The following is a 14069-nucleotide window of genomic DNA, read 5'->3' on the forward strand; positions in this document are numbered from 1 at the left end:
TTGGTGCTCTAACAAGGTGTTAGAAGCAGAGACCTTCACTGTCAGGTGAGGACGAGGGTTTCAACTTTAGTAGCGCTTGTTGGATGCTTGTAATTGTAACAGCAGGGATGTGTGATTGCGTGAATCCAGCAGGCAGTAGTAACTGAACACAAGCAAAAAAAATTGCACTGATTGAAGTTCTTATCAGAGAAAGTGTCCTTAGCCTATAATATTCTTCCCATGCACTAAGTGAGAGATTGGAACGTCGAACTCTCTTCAGATTTATGAACTTGGCGCCATGATTTCTGCAAACCAGAGAACTGCAAAATTCCTCTCAGTTGAAACTTAGTTCTTTTTTGTAGTTATGCTTTGTCCTGCACTTTAGGTCAAAAGTGATACTACAATGTGGTCTTCTGAAGGAAATCCAGATATTGACCACATACATCTACTTTTCCAGATGTGTCTTTGTACTTCTAGTGTACCAGAGAGTTTTTTGTGTGGTACTGTTTCTTCAATTTTAAAGAGGGGAAATCTCCTTTAAATTGCTCTTCTTACCAACCTATTGCTGTCTCTTGGACTTTTCTAAAGTTCTTGAGCATATACTACTACCTTTTGTGACTAATAATATGCTTGGGGGAGATAACCAGTTTGGATATCGGCCCGGAGTAGGTTGTCAGCATGTGCATCATGTATTATCTTCTTTTCTTCTTGAAAACTCTTTTAAAGGAAAGAGTATCTATGACTGTGCTTTAGATCTATCAGAACTTTCAAACTGTATGTCATAGTTATATTTTCTGCTCTTCATGGGCAGAAGACTTTACCAAATACCCCCCAAAACAAAAAGGACTAAAGACAAGAAAACTCCAACCAAAGAGGATTTCAACAAGTATAAACAAGCAAGAAATTGGGTGACAACATTGGTCAGATCTACCTTCACTAAGCATGAAGAGAAACTAGTAAAGCATAGGAAAGACAATCCAAAAGCCGTCTGGAGATATATGTTCTCCAGTAAACTAGCCAGACACCTCATATCAGAGATTACCTAACCGAGTGGGGACAATATAAGATTCCTCACTGAAAAAGAAAATGAACTTAGCCAATCTTTTTTAACAAGTTTTGTGATGAAGACCCCTATGGGCAATTTCCAAACCTACCACCTAAGAATATCACTACCCTCATGCCCAAGATGACATTCATTACTGAATAGGTCCATAAATGGTATCTAAGATTGATAGAACTAAAGCAAGAGGTCCTGATGGAATCCATCCAAGGGTCCTGAAAGAAATGGGAAACCAGACAGTCTCTCAATTAGTCAACATCTTTAAATACCAGTAATGTCCCCAAGATTGGAGATCTGCTTATGTGCTTCCTGTATTCACAAAAGGAAAGCATAAAGATTCCAAAACTACAGACCTCTGTCCCCTCTAAAATTATGAAGACCATGGTAAATGATGAATCATAAAACACTGATAGCAAACAACCTCTAGCCAAATTGCTAACACATATTTAGAAAAAGCAGGACAATAGATAAAAAGAAGACTCCAGTTGATCTTTTTCTACTTGACCAGGCTTAGGCACTTGAGAAGGTTCGTCATCACAGCCTGAAGCTAAAACTGGAATGCCTGTAATTAATCAAAGAAGTGGTTGACTAGGTTATAGCCTTTCTGACAGACATAACACAGGCTGTTGTTCTCTATACTTCTAATGGCTCACCAGTTTACTTGAACCCACAACCAATGAAGAGTACAGTACCTTAGAGCAGTTGGCTTGGCCCAAATTTATCAATCATTTGTATTAGTGATGCCCCTGATTGCACAAAAAATAACCTTTTATGCTGAAGACTCCAAGCTTACAGGGGAGGCCAATACTGCTGAAGCAATGGCCTCTCTACAGGAAGACCTGGATAACTTATCAAACTGATCAGATAGGCTGCTGCTACAGTATATTGCAGAAAAAAGCATGGTGCTCCACCTAGGACCCAATAACGGTCAGCAACATTACACATTGAATAAGCCAGTCCCAGTATCTAACACCAGCAGGTGAAGATCATGATCTTTGTGTTATAGTCAAAACTCCGCTAAAGTTTCATCAGCATACCCTCTTATTGGCTGCAAATGCAAGAAGTCTTAGTATTATTAAAAGAACATATGTCAGCTGCAACCAACATGTTATAAAAAAAAAACTGTACACCTCTATGGTAGAGCCAGTGCTTGAATTCAGTATGACACTCACCTTCCCTCAATTCAAGGAAGACAAACAACTTCTTGAAAGTGTCCAGCAGCATGTGACAAAAATGCCCTACAACTTGAGGACCCTCCCTTACCTTAAGAGGCTTGTAACATTGAAAATTCCAACCCTTGTTTATTGATGGAAAAGGAGCAATGTCATCACAGTTTTTAAGCATCTACAAGCTTATTTTTCAACCATGCTGCTCCACTTTAGAGCTCCTTAAGTAATCAAACCATCTGATGTGAAACTCCAGAGTCATTCAATCATTTAGTGACAGGGACTGGGACCAGAGGGGGTGGTGTCTACACCAGGATATCCCAGAGTCTTCAACCAAACTTTGAAGTTGTTACTGGCAGGCATAACACAAGGGACCATCCTTTCATGCCTGCATAATGGAATTTAAAAAAGGTGAATATTTCCAACACAATGTGCATTACTTTCCTACTGGCAAGCATCCAAAGCGGAAAGCTCATTAAAAAGAGGAGACGCCCATACTTATCATAAAATTACAAAACAAAACCATCAGCAAATATCCAACTCAGAAATGCCACCAAAGGACAAATCCCCAAAATTGAGTAACAGACTCAGAAGCTGTCTAGGTAGTGTGAGCTCTGCACTTTTAAAAGGTCCAAAACCTTTCACTATCAGCTGCAGAGCTTACCATTCTGAGTAGATTGAGTAATAAACCCAGAACAAGTAGCATAGCCACTATACTTTTAAAAGGTCCTAAGCCTTTCATTATCAGCTGAGGGACTTACTATTCTGCCAGAAACCCTGTTCTTGCTTAACATTAGCTTAGAATCACCTACAACCAAAGAAATCTTTGAAACCTCCAAGAAACTGTAAAACAACAAAGCACTAGATGAAGGTTCAATAAAGCTGAAATGGTCAGTGACATCTTTGGAGCCCAAAAGATCTATAATTTTTGTAACTGTGTGGTCCAAAGGGAAGGTCCCATACTAGACTGGGTATAAATAAAAATCATTGCTGTCATAGATACCATCAGTGCTGGGGGTCTGTCTACTCTCTGCACTTGGGCAGCACCTTTCTCACTTCAATCTCTATTGAAATCAGGAGTTACAAGTGAAGGTGCAGAACAACATTAAAAATTAAAAAGGATATAAATTGTTATATATATGAAGCGGGGCTGCTATGCCTTTAAAGCTTTCAGGCTAAATGGTCCACTTGTAATAGAAATTGATCATATTTACTGTAAATGCATAAACTAAACTCTAGGGTAAACGCTAGAGGTTCAAATACTTGACAGTGTCCATTTTGGACAGAACAGTTTTTTCTTCAAGTTTTAACATTGCTCTTTACTTACTTTTGAAAAAAACAAAGAAAGTGGTTTTTATTTATTTCATTTTATCAAGGGCCCAATGTTGAGCCACTGAGCCAGTGTTGAGCCACTGAGCACCTACAAGAAGAAAACAGAGGCTCTTTGCTCCTCAGAATAAAAGATTAATTTGTATTCCAGACTCTGCTTCATTTATTTCAACCAATCAGATTTAAAAATCATGCAAACATTTCATGAACATTTCTCATATTTGTCATGTTGTTTCAGTCATTTTTTGAAATAAATATCTTATCTTATTACATCTCTGCTTTCACTAAAAATAGTAGGACCAAATTTTTTTTTAGTAATTCTAGCCTACGGACTACATAACATGATTTTACTTGTCCTCTACTAAATTATATCACAATTTTAAACTTTATGCTAAAACATTTCTGACATTTTCTTTCTTAGATCCCTGAACAAGGAGCTATTTGAGCAAAAAGCTAAAACACTTTCAGTAAAATTCTACTTTAGCTACTTTTAGCTCTCTTGGAATGGAGTGAGGTTAGGAAAATGAAACTTTCAGGGATGGGTCTACAGGCCAAACTATGTCCTGGGAAGGTGTTTTGAATTACCTACCTCCACTCCTTCTCCCTCTAGAGGGTCCTGAAATTTGCCTACATGACAGGTCTATACCCAATGAAATTTTAACAAAACAACATTTTAACCTTAATTTTCAGTTATCAGTTTCTTTTTATCTGGCTTTAGCTCTGAAAATACAATTTCAGTTGTCCAAGCAGAATTTTAAGCCATATCAAAGTTTTATTTCCAAAATTTAGGAAATGTATTTGCATATCTTTAAACCTTATTAATTGGGATTGCGCAAAGTTGTGAAGCTGAAAACAAATTTTTTGTGCTTCATTTACATAGAAGATCTATTTTGCAAGGTTTCACTTCTATAACTCACAGATTTTTAAAGGTCATCAAAGGTCAGGACCCTCTAGAGGGAGAAGGAGTGGAGGTGGATACTTCTAAACTTCCCAGGGCATACTTAAGCCTGTAGACCCATCCCTGAAACTTTCATTTCCCTAACCTAACCCCTTTCCAAGATAGTCAAAAGTAGCTAAAGTAGAATTGTACCTACTTTTTTTATAACTCTCCTGTAAAGCAAAGATTCATTAGCTTTGCTATTTTATTTCTTGTACAACAGCCCCTTACTAATCAGTAGTTTTTAAGCCTACAATTTACTTGTACTAAGATTTGGGAAGAAAAAGCTTTTAGAAACAATAAATTTATCTAGTAGGCAGCTAGAGTGGAAATACCCAAAGCAAAAGACTTTACCTTGTAATTATCTTCAAAAGAAAACTGTAAAATAAGTAATAGCCTACGCTAATGGCTGAAAAACAGAGATTAAGCCTAGGCTTTAGATTACGTTTTCGAATAAAGGTAGGCTAGCTAAAGTAAACGAATATACATTGGTAGTTTCATTAGGACTCTGAAAATGATAAAAACAAACAATTATCTACTTGACTTCTCCCTTTCTGATTGAAACGTTTCCTAAGCTTTCCCATGCTTGGAAACCGAGTTATCGATAGTTTAAAAATAAAACATTTCGACGCCATCTATTTTCGAGGACAGTGAGTCTTGCTATTTAGAGAATAGACGTGTTCGAGATAACATTCAAAAGTCGATATCCTGCGATATTGTCACCTGGATTCCCATTAATATGATTTCACAAAAAAGGCTATTTTTGCGTGATACGTCGAATTTCCACCGTTTTTCCTGCAAGTTTATACTGAAATATGTATGACTTTATGAGTAAAATAAGTAATGTTTTACCTAGTTGATACTTTATCCACGGGTCAAAAAGGCAAAGGGGTAATTATTTCATAGGATACAAGGCAGACAAACTATAACCTGGACGAATGTATTTCAGTACTTTTACGTCAAAGGCTACCTAATATAAGTTTCACTTGCCATGTAAAAAGTCAAAGCTATATTTTCAGTTATTCGCTGTGTTCCTCATAGGTTCCTTAATTAAGGAATCCGCGAAAACCTTAAGAAACCTTGATTTTACGCTCTTGCAAAGTTACCGGAACAGGGGCACCACCAAATATAGGGAGAAGGATTTTTTCCAACTTTGTTTAATGAAGAAACAAAAACAAAAAAATAAAGATCCAAGGGAGGGGGGCAATCCTTTGAATTTTTTGTTTTCCCCAATGAAAGTACCGTACCAAAAAAGTTAATCTTCAAAATTTAATTGGGCAAAATAATCTGGGGGGCAAATGTTCACTTCCCCCAACTGGTGCCCCTGAACGGAAGGCCCGCTCTTTCGTTTGAAGCGTGACAATATTTTCTTAGTCAGCTTCTGTTAAGTCTACAATTGCGTATTTGTAATATTTTTCCTGGAGCATAATAGGAAGTACTGTAAAGATCCTATCTTAATACCCAAAATCTATTTTCTGACATTTTAGACTTTATAATTTCTAAAATAAAATTATTCCATAGAAATTACTACTTTTTCATCTTCTCGGAAAAATTTGTCAGTGGCCATATTTTGGAAATATAAGTATATATTTTCTTTCATTCTAAAAGAATATTAATAAGACGGACAGGGGTTTGACATAGAATTTAATATCTTTATAGGAACCATTGAAACAACGGTGGTTCATCTAACAAGAGTCAAACATTTAAGTTTTTGCTTTATTTGTACTAAAATAAAAAAAGAAATGAGAGCTTTTTTTACTATTTTCTAGACTTTGTTAATCTACAAGGTACTAAGTGACTCTAATATATCATGCACCAAGGGGTGGAGGGGTAAGTCTGTTCATTGCCAAATAAATAAAAATAAATAAATGACTTTAATTCGAGAAACACAAAAGGTAGCAGTAAAAATAATTCCTCAACTTTTACTTGAAAACCCAGGAATATTAGGCAGTTCGTTTATTTTTCATGGTAGTTTAAATATCGCCACTTAGTAAAGTGTAGATTAACTAAGTCAATATTGATTAGCTTTTAAGCTACTTGAGTTGGATCCCAAGCGTATTTTCTTTTGATCCCGAGGCTTGATAATCTTTTCATGTCTTCATCTTCCATAATGAAATCCAACAATATATTTTCTTTAATGTGATCTGGATTCTGCGATTTGGGGAGAACGCCTGAAAAGAATATGTAAACATAAAATAGCTATCAAATTTTAAAAGACGATAGTCGTTGGCTAGATTTTTCTTTTCTTGTTTTGTTTCAGTTTTCATATTTAGTCTATTAGTTTATATTTTTAGCTAATTTGAATGATTTCGACTCATAGTTCAAAGTTTGTAAGTTTAAATTACATGTTAATAATCTTTCAAAACAAACCTTGCTCGTGCGAAGGATTTCTTTTTTTTGGGGGGGGGGGGGCAATAATAAAGGAAACGATAGTTTGAACGAGATGTGGCAAGAACTTCGGAAAATATGCGATTTTCCAGCTCTTGCTTCCCAAGAGTGAATTCTTGCTGCTAAGCGAAGATCCAGCTGTTGCGTTTTCGATGAGGTGTAAGTTCTCACTAGCGAGTGACATTTTATTTTTCTTCAAGAATTTAAACACCTCATGTTAGTTGGTGCCGAAAGAGGAAATTAGCGTCAAATTACGGGGCAAGCCGATTATGTGGACACCTTCCTTAGAATTCGAAAGTCGACAAAAAAAGTTGGGCTAGAAAATATACACTTCTCTTTCATTTTTACGCAGAAAAATTCTATGTAAAAGCTCACTGAACAATTGGACCATCACACTGGTCACAATTGAAATGTGTAGAAATTATCAGAACAAAGAAATTCAAGATGTTGAGAGTGGTTACCGTGGTTTGGAATTCGGTTACTTCCGAGAATACAAACGCTACCTATTGCTCCAATGTTCTACTACAGTCTGATGTTTTATTCCATAGCAGTTTAACGAGCCAGAGGCAGTAAAAATAAGTAACACACAACTAAGATAGTATTTCCAAATTGCTAGCATTTTTTTAGATATACTGCTTTTCTGCCTTAAAAAATCAATCTACATTTCTACATTATCAAATACTACCACTCCTTTGGACTACATTATTTCAAATATTGGTCCAAAAATGGAATCACTGGTTTACCGATGCAAGAACTACAGATTTATCATATCATTACATAGCTGAATTTTAATTAGCCATACACAACCAGAAAATTAATGAAAAAAGATAATCATGCAAAAAATAAGAAATTAATGTAATTTTTTTTAAGACAGTGAAGGAAAAAGAGAAAAAGCAAATATTTCAGTTACTTGACTACAAGCCGTCCTCAGCGGCATATAATGTAAAATATTAAAGAAATTATGGCAATAAGGATTCTACTCATTCAGAAAATTTTCGACAAAATAACCCTGGACTAAAACCACAGAATAAAATATGCAAAACCACCAAGTAAGAACAAGGGGCTGGGGAGAAGTATGGAAGATGGGGGGTTGCAAACTTCAGGTCTAAGTTTATCAGCCATGGAGATACAGACGTCATCCTTTCATGGGTCCAAACCTGTTCCACTCTAGAAATGGCACCCAAAGTTTAATTGTTAACGTTTTCGGCACTTTATAGTGGCGTTAAGTCGAACTTCTAAAAATCAGGTATATACAAAAATTAAATATCAAATTAGCTCTTAAAAAGCTCTCTACAATGTTCCAATGCCCCAAAAGCAGCGAAGAAAAAAAAAGAGACACCAGTGCATTCCATGCAAAAACTAATCTTCCTTGTTTTTCAAGGCGGGAAACTGTAAGGTGCTCAAAGGTGTTTTTGACTTTGGCGATTCCTAAGTGTATCAACGGCGGTACACTTTTCGTTTTGATCTGACACCATTTCCGATGGTTTTCAGATTCTTTTTCTAAATTGCTATAAATTCGTTTTTGCAAAAACATTTTACTATTCAGATTCTTTTGAAAGAATAATTACCGTTCCTGAATCAGCTAAAATAGCATATTTTTTTTTTCATTAGACAGTTTTTTTCCTAAAGCGTTTCTAAAATTTTGGTTTCATTGGGTCATGGTCTGCTCTTTACTGGCTTACTACTCCAGATGCAACCCTGATAAAGGTACTTAATAATACATCTTAACATATAAGAGAAAGACACAGCGTCTTTCCCCTCATTCGTTAAAATAATCACAGTACAAATTAATAACCACAGTAGCGAAAATTCCTATACTCTCCGTTGAAGTTTTTTGAACACATCAGTCGCATACCTTTCTTCATGACTCCACCTTCTTTAATACTAACTGTGGTAGCAACTGAAACTATTGTTGTGACGCAAAGAGAAAATCCATTTCCTCACGCACTGATGTGTCCCATTTCAGAGACAAATTTTCGCTACTGTTTAATACTTATGCTGTGAAAATAACACTGAACTAAAACCACACACAAAAAAAATAAGTAAAATCACTAAGTATAAAACCTAGAGGCATGCCGATACTAATGAACATGATTGGTTATGCAGTCAATGTTTCAAAGCTTCTTTTCCTGTTCTTGAGTTGTTTTACTTGACATTTCCTAGGCTATAACCCAGAATGCAGATAATAGCATTTGTCCTTGTCAAACTGATTAAATGTGTGTTTAACTTCACATTAAACAGACACAAGCGTTGTCTGTTTAATTTCACAAGTAATTAATTCCTACGAGTGATGTAGTTCAATAGCAAATAAGATAACTTGTCATAGCCTATTTAGTGGGTGTTTTCGAAAGACGTTTCCTAATAGTTTGCGGCGAGAACTACTACTACTACTACTACTACTACTAACAAATCACTGCAGCATCAAGCCGCCTGAGGCCAACACATCTACGCACCCTTCTCCTCTATCCCAATCTATTCAAAGCCTCCTTCTTTACACCCTCCCACGAAGTTCCCACTTCTTTTAAATCTTTCTTTATGACATCTTCCCACTCCAGAAGAAGACGACCTGCTTTTCCGTTTATCCCTAGCCGATTGGCTGAAAAGGACATTCTTCGGCAATCTGTCATCCTTCATCCGCAAAACGTGCCCTAGCCATCTCAAACTTTCTTTCATTATAGCCCTAGAAAGCGGGATTGAACCACATTTTTCGTACAGCCTACTGTATGAAATGCGGTTAGTCTTTCGGGTACCCAGAACAATCCGTAGGCAATTTCTCTGGAAAACATCTAGCAAATCTTCATCCGCTTTTTGGAGCGCCGATGCTTCAGAGTCATATTTGACCACTGTCATCACTGTAGCTTCCAATATTCTAATCTTGGTTTGCAGACTTATTTTCCTATTCTTGCAAACTTTTTTTTAACTGTGAAAAACACCCTGAGCCTTCGCTACTCTATTTTTAACATCTTAATCATCAGCTTTAACATCAAGCTGCCCAGCTGATCAATCCTTTTGTTCCTCAACGTCACCTTTTCATCTTCACTTATTCCTAGCCTTAGTGACTCAGTCTTCTTAACATTAATTTTCCAACCTATTCTAGCACCCTGAGCTCACAAAATCTCTAAAAGTTCATTCATTATGCTCACACTTTCATCTAGGATGCTTAAATCATCAGCATAATCTAAGTCCAGGAGAGTTTTTACTCTCCATTTGATTCCTTGGTCTGCTATTGCCTTTCCTGTACTCCTTAAGACAAAGTCCATCAAAATGATCCATATAAAGGGGAATATAACACAACCCTGCTTAACTCCTGATTTAATACAAAGCCAGCTGCCAACCTCACTTCCTACCTTAACCGCAGCAGTGTTATTCACCTACATAGCACTAATCACTTTAATGTGTGGTATTTGTTCTGGTATTTGAGAAGGATAAGACCTTTGCTAAAGCTCTTCTATCAACAGAATCGAACCCTTGCTCATAATCTATAAAATGAAGACTAAAGGTGTTTGACAAGTCAGGCCCTACTCAATTATTAACCTAATAGTGAAAATTTGGTCGAAACATCCTCTACCTTTTGTAAAACCGCACTGTTCTTGTCTTAAAACCATGTTTACAGCATCTCTCACTCTAAAAAGTATCATGTTACTAAGCAATTTGATACCTACAGAGGCAAGACTAATGCCTCGATAATTAGAACACTCACTCTTATCACCTTTGTTATACAGAAGTTTAATTAGGGTTTTCTAAAAATCCTTAGGTACTTTCCCTTTTTCAAAAATCATATTCATTGTCGTCAGTAACTAATTTCTAACCTCAGAGCCACCATATTAAAGAGACTCATTTACCACACTATCAGCATCTGGAGCCTTATTATTTTTTAGTCCTTTCAGTACTGTCGCTAATTCTTCCTAACAAAACAAAACTTCCTTAACATCCAAGGTATCACAAACTTTTTCATTTTCCTTTATATCTATTCCTGCAACTCTATTTCGTTTTAGCGCATTCTCAAAATATTTTGCACATCTTTCTTTAACTCTTTCCTTATCACTAATTGTGGCCCCGTTCCTATCTTTAATTGGGAACGTCTGGCTTTATTATTTATTAATTCCCAAAGTTTTTTATTCCAACACTGATTCCTCCTATGTTATTTTTTACCCCTAACTCTAAGTTTTATCATACACAAATCATAAGAAACTCAAAACAGTTATATATACTTCCGTCCATAAGTTTATTCACATAATATTAAATTTTGGCTTTGATCTATTTTCAAAAGTTCAGAATAACGAGTTCCCTAAGACCCCGGGGATATTGATGGGATGTCAAATTGAATCAACATAAGCTACATACATCCATGACATAAAATGCTATATCTACAATATTTCAGAAATGGGTTAGGATATTGGTTGGGATTTTTCAGGGTATGTTGAGGACTCTGTTGAACTAAATCAAAATGCAATATGTAGATCTGGCTGTTAAAAAGAGGATATCGGGAAAATCTGTAAAGACCTTAGAATATTTGTTGGGAACTTTCAAGGCATGTTGAGGCGCCTCAACTCGAGGGATATGTAGAGCTAAAAACGGATGATATATCTTCACCTTGTCAAAAAGGAGTATCTTCAATATCTCACCAGTAATTAAGGGATCTAACTTAAAACTTTGGGATAATGCTGAATAAAGTTGAAAGCTACAAACCAAGAATTGCAAGCCTGAGAAATTAATAAATTTCCGAGAAAAGGGGGACATACTTATAAAAGGGTTAATTATATTGATAAAAACTACACAACCGAATTCAACATACCAGAAAACTCTAAGGCAGGATTTTTTCCACACCCTTTTAAACAAAAATTACGTATGATTTTTTTTTTTAATTGGAGAGGGCATTACAGGGAATGCCAATTCGAAAATATATGCGAAAGTCATTCAATTTAAAATCATCTAAAAAATGTACGAAGCTTTTGAGTCTCAGTGAAAAAAAGGGTGTGGGGTCGCACATTCATTTCTAAAGATGTAAGTACTTGTTTCACACAAAATAAATGGTAAAGATTGATACTTATTTTAAAGCATCACTTAGCTATGTTTATTCGTTCCATCATTGATAAAATTTAGCCATTATATAGGAGCACCTTTCGACCATTGGGTATGGCAGGGAGTGTTCTTGAAGTCTCAAAAAGTCTACTTTAAAAATGAATTTCCCGCAACTGAATACAGAAAGAGGTTTGGGAAGGGGAGGGGGTAAAACATTAATCTTCAACCATTCCTGATGTTCGAAAATATTATAATAATTATGAGAACAAAAATATTTCAAGCTACTCAAAAACAACAACAATTCAGGGAAAAAAGTTAATACACCAAAGTTGATTGCGGTTGATCTAGCACAGGATAGAAACCAAGCAACCCCAAAAAATCGGCATTGCTCAACAAACGATATTAAACAAGCTAAGCGCAAACACAGGGAGTGTATTGTTTGAAAAATAAAAAATTGCTAAACCTTTGTCACCTGTCTTGTTTCATTCCTCTAATAATATTATGGCAATACGACTTGGTAACCTTGTACTTATAGATGTATATCCTCCTGGGATCAGGAAAGTCTAGCTTCCCTTACTAAGTTTTGTAATTTCTGCTCATCCGTTAAAACTCTGTTATGCAATATTGAAAAGCATGGGTATCGGTGGCTAGTGACAGGTGACTTCATTTGTGATGTTTGTAGCTCCTCTACTCGTGCCATTTTCGTTTTAGATTTATTGCGAATTGGTTACCGCATAGCACCTATAGCTCTTAAGTCTTAATAGCAGTTATATCCATAATAGTGGTACTGTCACGAATATGGACCATAGTATTTGCTCCACAGATGTTCTCTGTTATGTCGTTCATGTTGACGAAGACGAACGTGATTTTGATCACCTTTTCCTCTTCCTTACTGTGACATTAACCACTGATCCATCTATTAATACTTTCATTACTACTTATAAAAAATGGTGTATGAAACGAGAGCGGAGTAAAGCCAATTGACCTTAATATCTTTCTATCCTAACAGCTCTGTTGTCCTCCTTCTGGATCTCTTTTAATCTACTGTGTACGAGTGTTTTTTCGCCACAAGCCAGAATACAACTGAACTTTTATTACCTTCGTTTAGTTACGTGCAGGAAAAAAGCTGAGAATGTGGATGTACCCCTTGTCCAAGTTAAACTCAAAACCCGAAGCCCGATTTGGAAAGAAGACCCCGGTCTTAAAGTCGTCAAAAATTGCAATGAAACTCTGGTTTCACATCTGGATTGTGTGTGGGTGGCCACTGCTGAGGCCAAGTGTTTGATATAAAAAGTTAGACAAAAGTGGAGTTTGAGGGGTGGGTATCTTCGTTTGGTTTGTTATAACGCACTGAGTTCCCTAAAAGTACAGCACAACGGAAAAAAGTCATTAATGCGTATAAATTTGATTCATTAGGGACCAGTGATGTTGTCCTAGATTCTTCTTGGCATAGGAATTATAAAAATACTTTTTTTAATATTGAATATAATGTCCATTATCATTTCAGTGCTTAGTTTGTAATTTTTGCCACCGAAAGTTTTGCAACGTCACGTTATTCCTGTATCAACTAACAGTATTGTTAATTGTATGTTCTAAATCGAGTTATCTTGATGGTATTAGCCTTCATCATTTACTTTATGATTGTCCGGCACTAGTCACTCAGCTCCAGTTACTATTCAGTTTTGTTTGTCAGTGGTGCCTGATTCTCACGTTTGCGGAACGGTAACTTTTACTCTGAGACGTGGAAAAGACCCTTTTAATTGCAGTCCATACAGGCCCGTCACTGCTACTTGCAATATTAGTAAGATTTTTGAATATGTTCAGCTCCCACATATTTTTGAACAAACTGCAAAAGACTCAAACCAATTTCGGTTTCAACCTCGTATTGGGTGCCAACATGTGCATAAGGTTTTAGCTTCAATTCTTTATGATGCCCAGTCGAAAGGTTATGAGTTACATATTTAAGCTTTGGACTTTTCTACAGCATTTGCCATGCACAAGCGTGGCACTCTGTGTCAGAATTTGAAGTGAACCTTCTGTCATACATGTCCTTAAATTTTGGTATAGCAATTCATTTCTTCGTTTGTATTTAAAAGGACCATTACAAAATAAAATCTATTTAAAAAAAAATTGTAATGGTTAACCAATTAAATTTATAAACAAAACAATATAAATTAGACATAGTAAG

At 36.1% G+C, this 14069-nt stretch overlaps 2 protein-coding genes across 2 annotated transcripts in view; both read right to left on the reverse strand.

Moving 5' to 3' along the window:
- Window positions 1-5069, reverse strand: part of kz (putative ATP-dependent RNA helicase kurz) — a 52821-nt gene extending 47752 nt beyond the window's left edge. The window contains exon 1 of the mRNA XM_089095467.1: window positions 5011-5069. Coding sequence (XP_088951593.1) covers window positions 5011-5055 — 45 coding nt within the window. The 5' untranslated portion in view covers window positions 5056-5069. The remainder of the gene's footprint in view (window positions 1-5010) is intronic.
- A 1035-nt stretch (window positions 5070-6104) lies between these two features.
- LOC148947829 (9,11-endoperoxide prostaglandin H2 reductase-like) overlaps window positions 6105-14069 on the reverse strand; it is a 36591-nt gene continuing 28626 nt past the window's right edge. The window contains exon 6 of the mRNA XM_089095110.1: window positions 6105-6642. Coding sequence (XP_088951236.1) covers window positions 6500-6642 — 143 coding nt within the window. The 3' untranslated portion in view covers window positions 6105-6499. The remainder of the gene's footprint in view (window positions 6643-14069) is intronic.

This window comes from Artemia sp. Qi Xiang Cuo, chromosome 10 (assembly GCF_049724085.1).
Source record: "Artemia sp. Qi Xiang Cuo chromosome 10, ASM4972408v1, whole genome shotgun sequence".
NCBI lineage: Eukaryota > Metazoa > Arthropoda > Branchiopoda > Anostraca > Artemiidae > Artemia > Artemia sp. Qi Xiang Cuo.